This window comes from Amia ocellicauda, chromosome 19 (genome assembly GCF_036373705.1).
Source record: "Amia ocellicauda isolate fAmiCal2 chromosome 19, fAmiCal2.hap1, whole genome shotgun sequence".
Taxonomy (NCBI): Eukaryota; Metazoa; Chordata; class Actinopteri; order Amiiformes; family Amiidae; genus Amia; species Amia ocellicauda.
Window position 1 is genome coordinate 7,905,680 of NC_089868.1, and position 20,438 is coordinate 7,926,117.

General features: G+C 41.3%; 1 protein-coding gene and 1 long non-coding RNA gene across 2 annotated transcripts; both read left to right on the top strand.

Annotated features, from left to right (window-relative positions):
• Positions 1 to 32: 32 nt before the first annotated feature.
• On the top strand, positions 33 to 19,945 carry LOC136714960 (uncharacterized). The gene is made up of 2 exons (XR_010805072.1): positions 33 to 136; positions 18,893 to 19,945. It is a non-coding gene; the product is annotated as an uncharacterized LOC136714960 (long non-coding RNA).
• Positions 5,738 to 7,775, top strand: ier5 (immediate early response 5). Its single transcript, XM_066692204.1, has one exon. The coding sequence runs from the start codon at positions 6,118 to 6,120 to the stop codon at positions 7,021 to 7,023; it is 906 nt and encodes a 301-aa protein (XP_066548301.1). The 5' UTR covers positions 5,738 to 6,117; the 3' UTR covers positions 7,024 to 7,775.
• Positions 19,946 to 20,438: the final 493 nt, after the last annotated feature.

The window sequence follows — 20,438 nt, forward strand, 5'->3', positions numbered from 1 at the left end:
GGTTGCGGAGTGGGCTACGCATGCGTGTGTGTGAGCCGGGCGGCCGCGGAGGATTGTTGTGCGACGCGGGGGGTCGTGACGAGGCTGAGTCGGCGCTTCCAGATCTTGGCTCGGTGAAGTGAAACGGACGTGATGTGTAAGTAGCTGTTTTCATGTTCACATATTTGAAGACGCTAAACCATTCGGTGGTGCAAAGTGCTTTCCAAATATACTACCTTCCTTATATTAAATGTCCTGTGTAAGTTTCAATGTAAGATTATTGTAGGGAAGGTACACTTCATTGTGAAAAGAGTGTTCCATTATAAAGAAGTGAATGGCTCTTAAGCATTAGAATTTCAGCTAATATATATACACATCAATCCTGTAAATACATGACTCCAACTGTTCAGCAAACACCCCCCTCCACCTTGTATTGTGAAGCTTCAGACTGTTTGGCAATCAGGAAAACACAGCAAAGTAGAAAAACATGATCAAGCCATCATTTAGGCTATATGATCAATACACAGGGGAGATTTTTTTGTAAGCTTTTATCTCTGTTTTAGTTGTAATTACAGTTGGATGTTCTCTATCTCAACCTCAGAACCCTTTTGCCAAAGACCTATCTTGCACTTGCATAATACTCCCCCTTGTATTTGCATGAGTATAATTAGTAAAATTATATAAATACTTTCACTGAAAATATTACAGAAGCTATTAAATACCCTCACAACTGACAGTTTCTATTTGCCACTGGTAGATTTTCTCTCTCTCTGGCTATATATAGAAGTGTGAAATATGTTTGCATTATATATGCTTTATACAGTGGCTATACCTGTTATACATGATACTGGTCTGCTCACTATGGAGCACATCAATCAGAAATGTCTCGTGCACATTCCACTGCAGTCAGTCCCCTTCTCTGCCCTTGTGAACGTTTCAGTAGATTTCACCCCCCACCCCCATCCATATCTACGCATTATGAGAGTGTGTCCTGTGAACGTTTACATAACCATCCTAGCGGTGCCTGGGGATCGTCATAGAGAACACAGGAATTGCCTGTCTGTGCTCTGAGTCTTCCCCTAATGGCTCTACTGTGATTATTAATGCCTTCACGGCCAGACAGAACAATGACTTTCTGCTGCCACTATGGTGTGAGGCTGTATCTCTTGCTCACTGTATTGACTTCCTCCTGATGGTGGTTCCATGAAATATTAATGCTTCCTCCTAATTAGAAGCAAACAGTGGGGGTGCATTCCTATGTGTCAGTTTTCTCCATACCCTCTAAGTGTCTATAGGGCTAGAACAGCTATATTTCTTCCTAGGTGTAACTGTGGGGGTCATGCACCATTCAATTAAAGTCACTCTAGTCCAGGCATGTGGACAAAAATATAATTTTAAGTGCAATATAGTGTTAATCACAAAGGCAATGAGTGGAGCTCCCTGGATGGTATCAGATAGTTAAGGCTAAACACCTTATCAGTTAGGAAAGAGGGTGACTGAATATGAGGAAGAGGAGCTAAGTAAGTCGCACCATGCAGTCCAAGAAAACTCTCTCTCGAAGGTTTTGGCACATTCTGTATATAACTCTTTATTAGATGTACAGTAATCCTATGAATAATAGATAATTAGACAATCATATTACCAATCCTGATAATTGTGTGGTTAACGTGATCTGCAAGCGTGATGCTGTTTGTTACTAGTCTTCTGAAAGAGGGTGTAGCTGATGTTTTTTAAAATTATTATTATAAGGTTCAGGGATATATCCAAATGGGTTTTGATTTGAACAATCTAGGTAAAGTACCCTGGTCAACAGTACAATAATGGCTTCTCTCACCCAGGATTTGAACCCACCCACCTTTGGATACAATTCCAGAACCTTAATCACACGGCTCTCCATTACATTTTTAATTATATAATTTTGGTGTCCAATAGAAACACCGCAGTCTGTCCATACTGGAAAACAAATCTCTGTCAAATTCACAATTAACTTAAGCATTGTCTGAAGGATTTTCTTGGCACCCACTAGTGCAGTGCCAGGCCATTTCCATTGTCAATTCAAGACCCTGAGCAAGAAATCTTGGCCATGATTCTTAAATAGACCTAAAAGGAGTTCAGGTGGCAATTTTACAACATTGTATTTGGAAATTCAAGGCAGTGTGAGACTGAACTTCTCTCCACTTCATTAGAGCAAGGCTGTAAACACCCTTTGGGCCACAATCAAAGCTCCACAGAAGAACCTGAGTCTCATGTTCTTCATCGTTAGTTAATTGCCATTAATTATTTAGACAGCTGCTGTTGGAAGCTGAAGAACAACAGGGGTGATGGGGTGTGATGCCTGCCACAGAGTGTAAAGAGATACACAGTAGAATAAAACTCCAAGCCCAGGATGCTAACAATTTCAGCAGGTTCATTTGGAATAGCACATTTACTGACCAATAAAGATGCAGGCATTTTCTTGTTATTAATGAACACTGAACAGTATTATTGATAAGCAGAAAAATACAGAAATGGAAAAGTATCTATCAGTCAGCTGGTTTTGCTTTTGTATTTCTCCTTCCAACCTAATCTGGCCTATAAACCTTGGTCTAAATTAATTAATTAAAATAAGAAAATTGACTCTTGTATTTTCCCAATGGATCTGATATCATTCTATATTATTACATCCAAGTAGAACCTCATTGCAAATCAGATAGTATGGACACAGAGCTACATCGCTCTACCTCTGTGTGGCTAAACAATCATTCTTTACATTATATAGGAGCCATGAGCATACTTCCAGTGTGAATGCTGACAAGATTCAGATTTATTAAATTGGAAGAAAATGAAACTCTGACAGAAGGAATAGTGTGATGAAAGTAAATGGCTTTCTGCACATCAATCCCTAGTCTGTTTGGCAATTTTTCAATCTTCCTTGTTTCATAAAACCCACTGTTTGCTACATCATTATTAGCTTTGAAAGTTAATATCATACTAAAAAGAAACAAAGAGCCACTCATATAGTCACACTAGAGACACTTTTTCGATTTCAGTGGAAAAAGACTGTCCTGGAATCAGAAATTAAAACATAACGCTTTTAACATCTACAACTATTGTACTCATCCCAAAGATAAGTTATAAAGCTATACCTAACTGACCTACAAAGAAACATATCCAAATTAATGACATTCACAAATGTTCTCTCTTTTTGGAATGTATTCTGTTAGCCTGTGAATTAGGTTAAATGCTAAAAGATGCATGTTCTTCAAAAATACAGCTAGATACAGCTTGACCTCATTCCGGCGCTTACTCAAGACGCATCTTTTCCGACAGTACTTGTAATATTAGTCCTTTTATCCCCGCTAGATAGCACTTCACAGTTTTATTATGCTTCTTGTGTTTTCGATTTGTTTTCCTCCTTGCTCCCTTTCCCGTAGCCCTTGACTGTGACCCTACATCTTGACAGCACTTAGCTTTTACCGTCCAGGATGTAGGACCTCACTTACTGTACTTGCCTGTGTAAATTGTAAATTGGAATTTGTAAAATGTATTATATTTTGAATTGCTATGTTTTAGTTAAATTAAATTTGTAATGATTGATGCCTTTTACTTAACTGTATTTTTTCACTTTGTTTTGCACTTATGTTGTAAGTCGCCCTGGATAAGGGCGTCTGCCAAGAAATAAAAATAATAATAATAATAATAATAATAATAATAATAATAATAATAATGCTCATGTCAAAAATGTTAACTGAATTGCCCATAGAAGTCTAGCAACATAGTGGAAAGTGTGTTGAAAGCTGAAGTTGTCAGTTAGTGACATCGTAGTTTTTTTCTCGCTAATCTGTTACACAGGGTTAACAATTGCTCTGTGACCTTTGGACATGACCGGTTTTAGATACTTGCATTTACTATACACCATTAACTTTCCCTCGGTGATTTGTTTATATATGAGGGCTTTCTCACTTTGAGATGAGATAATGTGAATGCATGTGGTCATAGGTCAAAGGTGAAATGTTTTGAATTAAGTTACTTATTATTGAATTTGCTGAATATGCAGGTTGTTTAAGATTGTAAACCGTAAACTGTAGAAAAAGCAGTACAGATTGAGGTCTGGAATACCGCCGCCCACGCCCCCCCCCAGTGCCAGTGCTTTTACATTAATTTCCAAGAATGTCTGGAATCTGAGCGTTTGCATGTGACTCATGTAAGAGAATCAGTGCACAATGTGGACAATACATATTGTAGAATTATATGATAAAAACATTAGAATATAAGACCAATATTAAATAGAGGAGCTAATTTTCATTATATGAGATCACAAGTACAGTCAGAGTGGTGAAGGAAAATAGTGCCCTTGAATATCGAGCATATAAAATCAAAAATGTAAAAATGCGCTCTGTGATCTGACGTTCGCGTTCCTTGTCTGCTTGGATCCGCAATTGCAGTTTGTTGGAAAATTACTGTTTCCCAGAAAATGGGGAGGGGGGGGGGGGTAAAGCAAACTAATGTGTACTTGAAATCAGACCAATTGTCTCATGATGCACCAATATGTTTGTGTTATGCGAAGCTTGTTGTCTGGCCGATTTGTTTTCTATCATTGATATATCGGAAATGCAAGAGTTAACAGAGCTGCTGTTAATTGGGCAGATAAAAAAAAGATCAACAAAGCAACTCCCTGTGTCGATAGATTCAGATTGCTTCCTGCCCTTTTGCTTCACTCCGATTCCCTCCTAAACGGGTATTTGAGAGTGTGGCTGTGACGTCACCTTTCGGCACTCCCAGTGTTTTTATTTTGTTATTCAAACATCAGTTTCCACGTTTACCATCCTGGTATCCTCCTCCTCCTCCTCCTCCTCCTCCTCCGCCTGCCCATCCAAAATACGCGATCGCACCCCTCTCACGCCACGGGGTTAATTTGGGTAAAGCATTTCACTGATGCTTTAATGGCTCACAGTTGTCTGCCGCTTCGGAAAATCTTCCCAGACCGATTTCATCACACCATCAGGAAGATTGGATTTCAAGCCGCCCATCCCCCCACTCGTACACTACAGCCTGGCGGTAACACAACACCCCTCCCCCTGCAACCGCTCCATTCATCTACACGGCCCAGACTCCTGATCTGTGTCTCATTTGCACAAAAGCCTCATGTGACTCGCCCGAAACAGACGAGCCATTACATCAGCCCAAGCAAGCGGCACCAAAATACAGCTACTCTTAAAAGGGCAAGCCCACAAGGGAATGTACATTCATATAAGTTTGCTTACACACACTCCCATGTATCCATGTACATATATGTCTCATACATATGACAGGGCTCATATATATATTTAATAGGCTATCGCTAAATATTGCGTTTTACTTGTTTCCATTGATGGTATGCTCTGATACAACGATCATTGATTGCATGGTTCAGTACTGGATACAATTCATAGTTTGCATACATCTGAAATTAGCTCAGATGTTAAAGTTGCAGCCTAGTGGTTTATTAAATGTGAAACCCGATAATTACCATTTTCACCAGTGATTTAAGAAGCTATTAGAGTATATATTGTGACTGCTACACGATTGCGAAAGTTTCGCGCCTGTTGGAAAACGCGTTGCCGATTTAAGGAAGTCTCCCACGTTAGAATTTCAATCCGGCCGGTCTCCACCCCGGCAGCCCATTGGTCAATCCAGACTTGGCGGGGCGGGATTCGTCACGTTTGTAAGTGAAGCTCCGTGTTTTTATTGGCTGCCGCTCACATCACGCCGGGGTATATATACGGGTTATAAATAGCCACAGCCTCATTTCCTCAGAAGAGCGCGTTACTACAAAGTGATCACATGCGAAGGTCGTGTTTATTTTGTTAAGTTTTACTAAGCGAAGATCGCCCTTCACATTATAAGCCACTACAGTACTTTTTGTGCCAAGGGTGTTTGTTTTAATTGATAAATTCATATTAACCGCCGAAATTGCCGAACCTACGGTTTAGCTACAGCGTTGCAAAAAAAAAAAAAAAGTTTTGCACCTTATGTACTCAGTACTTAAGAAACCCAGGCAATCCTACGAGTAGGGGGTTTGGTTTTCATTGAACTCAAGGCCCGGTTCTCTGCACGGCGAGGAAAGGAGAGGGATCGATACGGGAGAAAGGGTCACCTTTGTTCCGGCAAACGCACGACATGGAATATAAAGTGGAGGCGCACCGGATTATGAGCATTTCGCTGGGGAAGATTTACAACTCCAGGGTGCAGAGAGGTGGGATCAAGCTGCACAAGAACCTGCTGGTGTCTCTGGTGTTGCGGAGCGCCCGGCAGGTCTACCTCAGTGACTACTACCAGGGTGTCTGCTTAAACGCCCAGCAGTGGACAGAGGGGGAGATCATGGACTCGGATCAGGACAAAACAGCCGAGACGACGGGGAGCTTCCGCGGGTCGGCGGACAGCGAGGCGCCGCTGCTCACGGAGAGTCCCCCGCTCCTTCCAGCCGCGGAAAGCCCCGCCACTGACCGCCAAGACGCGGCCGCGGAGATCGGCGAGCAGAGCGCTGAAACCGAGGGCCCCGTTAAAGACTGCTGCTGCCCGGTGTCCCGTCGAGTGGAGGGGGAGACCAGTAGTGAGACGGTGGACGTGAGCTGCGCTAAGGACGTGTCCAAGCCGGCGCAGTGTTCGGGGACAGAAGCGCAACCCGGGAAGGCACCGAAAGCGCCCGGAGACCGCGAGGGCGGCTGCGGGGAAGCAGAAGTCCGGGGTGGCGAGTGTGACTCATCCGAAGCCACATTAAACCACTCGGCGGCTTCCTGTTGTAGGAAAAGAAGCGCGGAGAAGACCTCCCACGCAGAGTCCCCCGTCAAGAAAACCAAGCGGGCCTCCGCCGCCAGCGACGCCGACAAAGAGGAGGAGATGGACACGGGCAACGTCTCCAGCCTCATCACCATCTTCGGCTCCAGTTTCTCGGGACTTCTGAGCAAGGACGGCGCGCAGGCGGAGCCCGAGGCGGGGGACGCGGACTCCAGCTCGGGGCAGATCTGCTGCGATCAAGTGCTCAAAAACATTAACTCCTGGAGTACCGCGATCGTGGCGTTTTAAACTTGAACACGTTTTGAGAACAGTTAGTTGTGAAAGGGGATCTTCTAAAAGCTGTAATGAAGTGGTGAGACCAGAAGACCACCTGCCCACCCAGCCCCCACCTTAAGGCTGGGCCTGTAGGTGCGCCCAACCACGTGGAGCGCAGACGGGGCTTCCCCTGCGCCGGGAAACTTATGCCGAGTCCGGGCTCCGTGCGCTATGTCGGGGCATGTCTCTGATCAGGGATTCATATGAAAACATGGTGGTATTACACAGGATCATAAGCTTAACACGACCTACAATGGGATGAATAATTTTAATTAGAGGTGCTGAAGGAACGTTTTGTTTTAGCTCAAAGTTGTTAAATACTACCTTCTACGTTTCCTTTGTTGGTAATATTTTGCACTTTTATGACTCCATGCACATTTGGATTGAATCAAGGCAACGGTATATTGTGTTGTGTGTATCTGTATCTAGATACACACGAACACAACAGACTCGTTAGAAGCTGGTTTTAAGTTTTGACCAATGCAATGTTCCTGTCTCACATGTAATACTCAAAGAGTCGGTGCTAAAGCCAGTTGTAGCCACGTCTTGAGACCGGGTCGCAATGATCTTTGAACAATGATGTCTTTGTTTTATAAAGACTTGTATATTTGTATGCATCTGTACAGAATGTTTCTCCCTTAAATCTCTGTATTTTGGTATTTGAGCTCTTATGACATTGTTTGTTTTTTGCGTGTTCTACACGTATTAAACGTTTATGAAAATGACGTCCTGCTCTCTACTCTGGTTTTTATAATCCTTTGAATTGAAGTGTAACCTACCATTGTCGTTACGTGCTGCGGTCTGGAATGTGGTTTCCTGGTGGGGGTGGGGGGGGCTCCCTCCTGAGAGCCGTGAAGTTGAACCCCCCCAGATAACACACTGATGCGGCACAAATGATCATTTGATTTGTGCGGTCATGGTTTTGAAGCTATTGTTTATTTTAGACTAGTGACGTCATACACCCCCCCACACAACAAGCGAAGCAAAGTACTAATTAATTACGGTGACCAGTTGTGTGTTCGGGGCATTGAAACCTTTCATTACAACGTCTATTAATACTAATAAACATTAATAACCTTGTATGCTTTTAACTGGATTTTGTACAGATTTTTCATCAATGGAATGCATTTTAACAACTGAAGCATTAAGAGTTGTTTCCCATACACTACTACTGTTTACCACACTTGCTTGTACTAACCCATTGTACATACGAGCAAAATCAACATTGTACAAATAGGATGTTACATATGGCCTACAGTTTAAACAGCCATGTGCTTTAATGTGTGAGTTAAAACTATTTTATCTAAAAAAAAAAAAAAACATTGATAGTGTTTGCACAATTGTTTGCTTTAATCTTGCATTTTCTGGAAGCAGACCCCAAGTCGAAGTGTTATCTCAGTGCCTTACCTCTATATGCTTGTCCATTTACTGGGCTCTGAGTAAAAGAAAATGTGTAGTAATTCTACATAAGCTGTCAAAGATGAGCAGAGGTTTATTTCAATACATACTCATTTCATACATCATAAAAGGCACCAAAACCCACAATTTTAACTGCCAAATATAAGAAGGTTGGCCATTGTTAGTAGGTGTTGCAGTCAGGCCACATGTTGCACACAATACCCCAATGCTGACAATTTCTGCCCTGTTGATGTTTACACCCCCTGTCCCAACATATGCTTCTTTACTTAAGGGATGCTGTAGGAAGACGTCATAGCTAGTCTCTAAATAGCACTACAATTAGATGTAAGCCTATATAAGGAATTCTCAAATCATGTTGTAATATTGCATAGATACACTATAAAAGGAAAAAAGAACACTGCAGTAAACTTGTTGATTTGAAATATTAGCATTAAAATGTATTACACACTTTTCAACAGCCCTATTCCCGTGTATACAAGAGTCTCTAGGGCCCTATGGGGTTTGTTATTCATAGGAGTTTCAGCAAAAATCAATGTCGTTACACCTTTAAAACTAGAATGGATGGAGCATTGGCTTCACTGGCATACACGAAAAACAAGCGTAAAGAGACGAATTTGTTTTGATTTGTGACGTCACTCTCCTAAAATAAATACACGTTAATATATTCAAAAGCATAATAGCACAAACATGGCACATGCGTCTCAATAATCAATAATCTTGTGTGTGTGTGAACAGAAGTGCCAAATGTAGTGGCTTTATCGTGTGAGGGCAAAGGTCACGCTGCCGCCGAGCTCTACGTTCTGTACGTGCCAACGTATGCTAATGAGGAGGACAGCGAGCAGAGGGAGATTGCCGGAGGACTACGTCAATGGTGTACGTTTGTAAGGGTTGCAAGTCTTCAGTAAAAGGCCTCAAACACAACGAGGTGTAGGTTATCTATTTAAATCGTTGGAATATATCGCCTAAAACAATAAAAAGTAGTTTTCTAGAAATGCCAACAGTGTAAGAGAAACGTTTGTCAATCGAACTTGCACTAGGACATTTGCAAAATTAAAGCATATTGAAAAGGGGTTGATTGATTTCAAACATGTAATTTATACAAGGTCAGGAATGCCATGTGTTTCTGTTAACGATAATCCCAGACTCTCCTATACATATTAATGTGTTCTATTGAAGCACTTTAGTAGATTCATAAATGCTTGATGAGAGCGCTTCTTGCGTTTTTCAGGCAGAGTATAAAAATAGCCTTGTCTGGACGCCTTGCTTCTCTTGTTTTTATTGGCTGGGAAGAACTGACAGTGAATTAATTAATCACTAGATTTTTTTTCTTCCTTGTGCTGCTACGTCTAAATGCTGTAAGGGCGACAGTGAGAAACGATCTGCTCTCTGTGACGTCATTGCGAAAGGCTTTTTTTCAGTTAATTGATAAATATAATCTATTAACATGTCTATTTTTGAAAGCATTCTTACTTTACAGCATTTTTTCACACCTGCCTAACACTTTTGCACAGTACTGTGTATATATATATACACACACACAGACCTAGGGGATCCTTTTGCATATAGTTGATTTGAAATTCTAAAATGCAAAGGTGCCATGTGTGAACTGCAGCTTTAGTGGAAGTGAGGTTAAGTCACATGGCACGTCTGTGCCACAAAGACTGAAAGTGAAAATGAATCCACACCAGGTAATATTTGTTCCCCACTTTCCCAAAGTTGTTTATTTGCTATTGGCATTCATCAGTGGTGTAGATGTAGGTGCACCCATAACTTCAACTGACTGAAGCCCTCACTGCTGTCAATGGTTAGTGCAATCAGTTACTGTAAAACCAAAGAGCAGTCTAGAAATGGAACCGTTCAAATGTGTGTATGTGTGAATACGTTCTAAGTAATCTTCAAGTTTGTGAGCACAAGGCTTTCGCAAGCCTTGCTATGATTTCCCCTTTGAAGACTGTTGATAGATACAGCAGAGCAAGATGGAGTGTGGTGCCAATTAGATTTGACACACATGCACATATGATGTGGAAAAATGGCTGAAAGATGAAAAATAATTTAAAAAAAAGGACTTTCAAGTGAGTCAACACTCTTATCTAACTGTGTCAATCCCTCTCTCCACCTACTGAGAGCCGTTTACAATGACTAGATGATTGGAACCTGTCTGTGTTTAAAGTGCAGCAACATTTCTGTTTTTCTAGTGTTTACCTACATGAGTCAACTGGTTTTAACTGCCACGTCACCCTCGCCTCACTGGACATGTATTGTAAACTATAAGAAGGTCACAGACTTGCACAACAGCTTCATCTGAGTGAGATGTCCCACATTATCTTATTTCTCAGTGGTTTCATTCACTAAAGTAAGCCTTTATGCTTAATATAGGTAAGTATTCATATGCATTTTACCAATGCTTAATTATAGAATTTGGCTAAATTAATAAATGGTCATAACTGTAATTCTGTCTTTATACCTTCAACTCAATCTTTGAGAGCAGGGTATTAACCCATTACATGTTTCTGCTTATTGGTCACAGCATTTTACTTGCAGTTCAGTTTGCTCTGTTTTTTCTGGAAAAAATATTTGGGAGAAAAATATTGTTACTTATGGGGTTAGCATCTTTTACTTTTTATAGTTATTTTTACATCATTTTGACATATTATTATTTGTGTTAGATGCCCTTATCTATGGCAACTTACAGGTTACACAATCATTACAAAAGTGCAGTAATACAATTCAATTAAATTTAAGCTTTAATACAAAGTACAAGTTAAGAATACAGAAGTGTAGAAGTACAGTTAATAAAAGCATACAAAGAGATCAAAGAGGCCAGAGTGCAGACATGATGCAGTGAAGTCATTGATAAAAGCTAACAATGTAAGCAGGAGCATAAGTTAGCATAGTTACATACAATGCAAAATTACAGTTACAAAAAATGAGTGCTGAACAGCTCGGTACAGTCTGAACAAATGTGTCTTGAGTAATCATCAGAAAATGGTCAGGGACTGTGCTGTCCTGACCTCAGTGGGAAAGCCGTACCACCACTTAGGGGCCAGGGTTGAAAAAGGGCAGACTCTGGAGGAAGGGGAGCGGAGAGGGGCAAAGTTAGTCTTCTGGTGCAGGAGGACCGGAGAGGTCTGGAGTGAGTGTATGGCAAGACAAGGGTCTGAAGGTAGCTTGGTGCAGTTTGATCGAGACAACGGTAGGTAAGAGTCAAAGTCTTGATCTGGATGTGAGCCAAGATTGGGAGCCAGTGAAGGGAGCAGAGTAGTGGTATAATGTGCAAATCGGGGCAGAGAGAACACCAGATGAGCAGACGAGTTCTGGATGAGCTGGAGCAGGCAGGTAGTAGTTGCAGGCATGCCAGCCAGGAGGGAGTTGTAGTTATCCAGGCGGGAGAGGACCTGGTTCTGGACGAGCAAATGAATCGAGTAGTCTGTGATGAAGGGTTGGATTCGGCGTATGTTGCTAAGGAAGAATCTGCAGGTGTGTGTCCTAGATTCTTAGTGGAAGGAGAGGGGGAGAGTGTGTAGATTCCAAGGGTATTGAGATGGAGAGATCAGTAGAGAACAGGAATCGATAACACAAACATTTTCTTATTCAGCAGAGCCATGAATACATACATACATGTATACATCCATTAACAAAAGGTATTCTCAATGTACTTATGGACATTTAGCTATTGGCCAAAGAAAACCAATCAAATGTGAATGAAAAACACATAGAAATAAATGGCTGTTCAGTTTGATCATGTTATTTGACAAAAGCTATATAGACAGTTAGCCCATTCAAATTGCCAGGTGCAACAGCATGCAAATGACTGATAGACCCATCTGTTTGGAGCTCTTATTGATCAATATCAACTCCCTTTGGTACTTAATATCCTCCACTCCATAAGTGTAAATTGAGAAAGCTTGCAATCGTCTGTGCAGTATACTGGTAAAGGACACTAAATATATTGTTTTATGCTCTGTTTTTACATTGTATATTTTGGTTAGAACACTAACTGCAATGGTAACCATTGTCACAGAATCTGCACCTGGTGCATTTGTCCAAGTGTAAGACCTGTATTGTTGGTACCAGAATAAAAAAAAAAACTCTACTGACCTCTGTTAAACGGCTACATGTTCTGTTGAGATGAACTACAGTGCTCTGTATTTGTTACAAGAGACATTTTCAATGAACAATTGAAGTATGATTTACCTCATCTTAAGACATGTGGTACATTATTAAAGCTGCTGAATGAGTAAAGTAATTCAGGCTACAAAAAAATGGTGTCGGGGAGACAATGATATGTATTGGTGAAATGGAAGATTTCAAACTGTCAGATGTACAAAATATTGTAGCATCCTGGGGGTTCTGGTCACAGCGAAATTCGATCCCCGGTTTCCTGCGCCACCGAGCAGTGACCTTACCACATAACTAAAAGGCCCAGACCCCTTAGTGCGGCCTCAGGATCGCTACACAATTATCATATCCTAAATAAGTGATATAATGTTACCTTTATGCACTAAGGGGAAATTATTTTTTTCCTTTGTTTTTTGACAAGGGAACACTTCACTATTTCATCAAAGCTTAGACCACAGCTGTGAAAAGCTACATTCCTTCTGTGATCAGTGAAAAACATACTTGCCCACACGTTAGAATTTCAAGTTTTTGCTTAAGAGAAAAACAGACGCAGAATGCATTCGAAGACCTGCACAAAACAATGAATTTGGGACACACTTCTCACCTGAGCTCCTCAACACCTTGAGGCTGTTATAAGCATATTCTGAAACTGCACAGTCAAAGGAATTTCAGACAGAAACATTCCTACCATTGCCCCTCCCTAAAAAAACAGCTAATCCACTCTGCAAAAGCTACTCCTGTCCAGTCTATATATGAAGTAAAAGCAAAGGAGAGAACATAATAAAGGTAGGGGGTGAGGGGAAGGTGTTTAAGGCAGGAATCCAGGCTGCCTTCCAGGCAAAAAAAAAAAAAAAAAAAAAATGCCATCACCAAGCAAAATAGAACAGTATCCTCCTTTTTGATGGTGTTTTCCATGAAGCATGAGTCACTGAGCTCTGGGGCATGCAAGGCCATACCACGGGGTTTGTGTAAAACTTTTGCACTTTGACTAAAGGCCATCAAACAGTTGTCTGCAAATTTCTCTTCTCGTTTGACAGGTTTTACTTGCCTCATTAAAGAGCGCTTTGGATGTTACAAAACAAAATCTTTACCTGCACTTAGTGACCCAGGAACTGGAGGTGCCTGAAGTAATTGAGGGAATTTTAAGTATGCATTTCCCTGAAGTTTCTATGGAAAAATAGGGTAAATTTAATAATAGTAAATATTAGCTTACTGACTAGGTAAGATGAGGTGAAATTAATGCCTACTGCTTAACAGCTAATACTGTACAGTGATCCCTCATTGAACTTAAAGGTAGAATCATTTGACCTTTGTAAACATCAATTCATTGTTGGTCTGTGGAAATTTCCATCATTCTGGACTAAACAGTTGTGTGATAGATGCTTCTTTGCATCATTCCATGCCAGCAAAGAGAATGTGGCAAAGTGGATTTAGGGGCTTGCTTGGGGTGAGTATCCATAGCAACTGTGACAGGAAAGCAAATACAGATAATTATCCATTTGTTGCAACACTCGATCACAAAAGAAAAGGAAAAGTAAAAATTTTCAATGCCTGAAGAACATTTTGACATTGGTCTTTCTCAGCGCGAAGAGCAGGGGCTTACAGAAGATCAATCTGACATAATGGCTGCCCCACTAACGTACGTTTTCTTTGTTTGTAGACAAATGGACAATTCACAGACTCAACACCACTTACTCCACTATCAAGTCTTTATACCTTAGTGTAGACCGGGAGTTTCCTTACAAGACAGAGAATTAGTGTTGGTTTAAAGATAATTTCCTGTAAAGGAAAAAGATGGTGAGAACCAGCTTTTCTTGTCAGTCTTCCAGTTTAGAAATTCCTTATTTTAGGTATTACCTGTTGGGCAGGTATGAGGTGATTCTTTGTGACAAAAAGAGCAGTTAACAAATGTTATCATTCAATGCATTTATTCTGTATATTGTATTAGGGGAGTGGTTTTGGGATGGCAGGTATATACAGTGAGGGAAAAAAATATTTGATCCTCTGTTGATTTTGTACATTTGCCCACTGACAAAGAAATGATCAGTCTGTAATTTTAATGGTAGGTGTATTTTAACAGTGAGAGACAGAATAACAACAAAAAAATCCAGAAAAACTCATTTCAAAAAAGTTATAAATTGATTTGCATAACAGCAAATACTTATTTCCCTCATTAACATGCAAATCAATTTATAGCTTTTTTTAAATGCATTTTTCTGGATTTTTTTGTTGTTATTCTGTCTCTCACTGTTAAAATAAACCTACCATTAAAATTATAGAATGATCATTTCTTTGTCAGTGGGCAAACGTACAAAATCACTGTACATGACACACACCACCCGCCTTCTCCTGGACTTCCCCTATATGCATATTGAAAAGTACTTGCACTCACACACCACCACCTGGATTCAGATAGGTGGACCCAGCTGAGGTTCGTCAGACAAGTGTACAAAAGCGATACACACACAGTGATTCAGTGTATTGTACCTACAAAGGAAGTGCAAAAGAGTGAAGGTGAGCTTTAAAGCATGGCAAAGAGTGTGCATGGTGATTTGGCGAATATCCCCTGCTTGGACTTTGATTAATCCATTTGTATAAGGACCCCCACACTGGAAATGGCTTCATGCACTGGAGAGCCTTCTGATCTAACTGGTCTGGGAAACGGATGAGTGGCCCGAAAGAAGCCATGGAAAATGGAAGAAAAGTGGTAGTAAGCACCTTCACCGGGGCTAGGTATTATTTTCTTATTTTCCACCCATATCAAGGTGAACCCTGCCTCTGGCTCCTAAACAGAGTCATAGTATCTGTGGCTTCCATCCCAGATCCCCACACACCCGTCCCACACCCCACACTCCCCCCACACGATATATACATGTAACGATCGCATGACTAACAGATAGCCTATGTCTTGTTTTCTAATTCTTTTTTTTTTTTTTTAACTTTTCTCCTTCAGTCATGTATGAATTAGTCTTAAAGTGCTAATTAAGCACAAATTAGTCATACGTAACTAATGGGCACATGGAGGGGATCACGATTTGGGAAGTGCCAGGTGATCACTTGTAACATTTGAAACATGCCTTACGTGTGTGAAACATGTCTTGTGGGGTGCTGCTGAAAATAGTTTAAACTGTCACGTCTCTTTCCATAATTTATCATCTGTATGGCATTGTGTGGGCTTGGGAGCTAGGAGTCGGAGCCAGCAAAGCAGTATCAATTTATAAACCTTTTAAAATGTGAATTTCTAGTGACACACCATGCAGAAGGCATCAACTGGACCAAGTGCCTGGTCAGTGTGGCCTCCCAGTGACACTGTTTACCAAGAAAGTTACCCTGGATTAAACGTACTGTACAGCTTGGTTTTTGATTCGACCTGAACCTGAGTTTTACAAGGGAAGTTTTGTCGGATGAAATCAGGGGAGTTACTGAAGGTCTGTTGAGTGCTGGCTGTGAATGTTCTTTAAAAGAGATTAAAACACATCTGAAATAAATCCAAATATCTTTTATGCCTTCACTGGCCTTCACCATGATTTTCCACAGTGAGCATTTGTAGAGGTGAAAGGTTACTTCATAATTTAGGACTTTTTGAAAGGTCTAGTTTACCAGTGCACAGAAATCATGACATCAAAATACCCTAGTGTTTCCAGGGGGGCATACAGGAACTGGTCCATTATTGACACAAGGTGTGAAAAACACTATGGACAAACACTGTGACTAAATCCAAAATTTTGAATTTGCCTGCTGATCGCAGATTTCAAACCCAGCTCCTGTTGGTGGCTTCTTGTGTTCACCCTATGGGCTTAGAAGAATTTGGCACGGGCTGGTGTCTGAGGTTTTGGCTGAATCACACCAATTAGGCAGCCACTCTTCTGCACAGAGCTTTGGCAGGCTTTGGCAGGAAGGTCTGATTTATAGGCGGCCTGGAGGAATGCAGACGCCCCCGTGACCCTGGCTGGTTCCTCTCTCTCGCTGCTTTGCTCTTTCACATCTGCATCCTCTGACCAATCTGCACTGACATACAGCAGCCAGGGAGGCCAGCGACGCCTCCAGCACTCTTACCTTCAGGGAAGTCTGGCTGGAGCATATCTCTTCATAAGCAAGCCTCCATCCTTCCTTTCTCACACACTTTTGTTCGCAGACAGCCATGTCTTCAGGGCGCCTGCTTTCTGAACTGGGAAATATGAAGCCCTGTTAAGAATAATAAAAAAACAAACAAGCAGTAAAGCAGTTCATCCACCACTCTTCCATCTGAAAATCATTCCATCACATAAACACATTCTCAGCCCAGGATATTAGCTAGGGCTAGTGGGTGTACCTGAATGTACATGCATACACTTTTCACAGTTGGACAGTCTGGTCATGCTTTTATGAGGCCGTTTGGTCTCCAGATTATTGTAAAGTGTGCATTGCTCTTGGCTGCACTAGGCCCTAAAAGTGTGCCAAATATAATATAAATAAAAGTGAGTCACATTGTCATTTTACAATAGGTAAAGGTGACAAATGTGACAAAACACATCTGGATGTGGAAGTGTGGCTTTTGCCATCAGGATATTTCCTTGCAGACTGTCACTCAGAGAACTGACACTTCCCAGTTCTCCTGAGTGCTTTTACTTTACTTTTTATTGTCTTTTTATCACATGCAGATGCAGTTTAGTAATGTCGCTGGCATTGTCACTTATTGCTTTTCACCGAGTTTTCTATCTGCCTCTTCCCCCATGCAGCTGCTCTTCTTATGACTTTTCCCTGGCTACTTGTCTGTGGTTCACACCATCCATCTTTAATGGCTCTTTTCTCCCTGTATCCCCTTTCATCCTCTCTTCACTCTCTGTGCTGGCCGTTTGGTTGTACGTTGTCCTGCACGTTCTCTTTCCTTGGCCCACAGTGGTGGAACCAGATGTATAGAAACAAACGGACTGGACTATCTCTTCCTGCCTTCCCACATCCTGAAAACATTTATAACAAAGACCAGATTGAGCCTAACCATGTTAATTGAAAAATCTGAGATCAATTTGGAAAAGGGAGAAAATGTGTTCATAAATATGTATTGAAAGATCTAAATAAAGGGGGAGATCTGACTAGCAAGATGAATAAGTGAACAATGGTGTGAAGAGCTGTGTCGTTTCAGTTGTGCAATCCAATTCATTTCACCAAACTGTGGGAGGGAAACACTTATTTTGATCTCTGTGTGAAATAGGTGCTTATGCAGGATTGTCCTCACTACTGAGAGTTCTTCACGTTTTGGACTTGGCCTTGCTGCTGTTGGCAGGTTCGAGAGCAATGGTCATTCTTAAGATGTCTGTAAGGCAACGGACACAGATTCATCAAATCGCTCGGTACTGCTTTCTGTAAAATGGATTTGCTGTCTACCGACTACGTCCTGCTGCATTCTTTCACACAGCTATTGATGTTATTTATAGTTACGCTCCTTGGATACAGGCCAGCACGCTAAAGCTGACAGATCTCTCCTGTTTGTGTGAAAAATGTGGGTCACCCAGATTCAAGCCTTCCGTGGCAAGGGCAGGGTCAGCTGACTGCGAGGGTGCTGAAGCATGACAGAGCAGCAGGGGGTGGTGGGGGTGTTGATGGTGGAGGGGGGTAGAAGCGAATGATCCTTCATAGGATAATGACGCTGTACGTAAGCCTATAACCCTCTCAGCTTGTCTCTGTCTGCTCCTCTCCACAGTAAACATGGTTCTCATAGAGGTTTCCCTAATGCAATGCCATGTAGGCCTACAAGCAGTGAAGCCTTTTTATGAGCCCTAGATCCACACAGATGCTTTGATGTTTTATCATCTAAAAGCAAGCCATTGCTTTAACTCTTTGAGACAATATCACAGTAATCCACCAGGAATCCCCTTTAAGTAAATGTTTTGATTGCTGTACTTTCCTTTTAGCTCCTCACCAGCCCATATTTGCATCTCGAGTGATACTCAACAGGAGGTTGTTAAGGTTGAGAAGGTTTTTCAGATTAATAAGCCATCCACAACAACAGCAACACACATGGAGCTAATATAAGTGCTACTATTATGACGTGAAATACTACTTGAAGGCATATAATAAGCACACAGTAGACTTATACCAGAGTTTAACCCACATCTTTCTGGATTTAACTGAAAAGTCCCTGAATGGAATGTCAATATATTTGTCAGGAAAAATATAGTTTTCCTTTAAAAATAAAAGTGGACTTAAAATTAGTAAAAATGCTTTAAGAATATGCCCCATGTTTTTGTTTGATGAAATGTGACCTGTAGTTAATTGCAAGACCGTAAATACATAATTCTACAAGTTGCATATTTCTCTATTTCAGATGACAACAGCCTTCAGGAAGTGATGAAAGGAGAGTGAGCCCTTAGAAGTGAGTCCCGAGGAGGCTTCCTGCAGTGAATTGTTATACTTTGGTTCTTACAGTGTCAAAGTGATGTCTTGTTTAAAAATCATAATCTCCTCCAAATTACCCTCTATGGGGTGATCAGTAACCTTTCCAGTTAAAATGACTCCTGTTGCAAACCAAAATACACTCAATGCAGCATATTGAAACTGGAAACATACACCTCAAGGGGGCATAATTGATGTCCAGAATAGTTTAATGTAGTGCCCTCACTATTAACAGAACGAGACATTATAAAACAGTAGGCTGGAGATACTAGTCCTACAGGTTTTTAAGACCCAAAGCTGGTTCGCTTATGTAACTGAGAGCTCAGTTGGTATGAAAGCCAGAAGACCTTGTTACTCTCCAAGACCAGAGGCTGATGACCCCTGATTTTAAAGGATGCTTGCTTTCTTCTCAAGCTGGGATCTCAAAGATATGGACAGCTTGTGAAAACATGCTTGAAACACACACTCAAAAGTTAATCTGAAGAAAGCCATGGATATCGAAAAAAGAACAAAGGGGGCTCGTGAGAAAAATGATTTAAGGTTGTAATTGGTAAGGGTGCCATTAAAAAAATATTTTTGGAAGATGAGCACACAGGCACAGACTGAGCAGTCCACTTATTTGCACAACTTCTCATATGTTCCAAACTACTGGAGCTCCCTGCTAACAAATAAGCAGTGAAAAGGAACAAACAAACTCCATGCTGTGTGAGCAAGCCTGTGCCGAGAGTGGGCCGATGCAGCTGTGAGCTGGCTGCTCAATTCCCAGGTGCCTGCCTTCCGATGGATTGACTCCCGAGAAGAGGAGAAAGCAGTTATGAAACCATTTCCTGGCCATCCGTTCTTTACGCAGTGAGAATGCAATATGTTGTAGTGTTTAACTGAAGGTGGCCAATGCAGGCAGGGGAATAGTTATTATTGTAAGTCACCCTGGATAAGGGTGTCTGCTAAGAAATCGAGTAATAATAATAAATAATAATTAGTTGTTGTTGCTTTCCTTTTGTTATTTGGAGTAAAAGAATCTGGTAGGCTGCTGTAGAAATGTCTAATGCTTCAGTCATGCTGTGAGCTTTAAGCAAAGGCAGACTATTGGTTGGGAAGTGTACAGGGGCTCCCCTCAACACCTGGGGGTATAGAAGAGTGTGTTCAATAGCAACACAGCATAAACCAACACAATTGTACTTTCTGAAGGAGTTGAATGTAATGTTCTCCATGGTGGCAATCTTCTCCCCCAAATTAATATAACTAAATTCTAGACACTTTGACTGCAGTCCTCCTCGGGGTCGGGGTGGGGGTTACACAAAAAGCTGTTGCAATTAACAGAGATTAGAACTGCAAAATACTTTTCTTCATCTGTAAATTAAGTTACGCTCGGTTGTAGTTTAAATGATCCCTACTGGAAAGGAGCGGGCTTCAATTACAGTACAGTTATAGCCTTGGAAAGTAAGGCTGTTACTAATTAAATAAATGAATTAACTAGC

What these genes read in the sequence shown, in the direction of transcription:
- ier5 (XM_066692204.1), top strand. Translation starts at nt 6,118, where the DNA reads ATGGAATATAAAGTGGAGGCGCACCGGATTATGAGCATTTCGCTGGGG.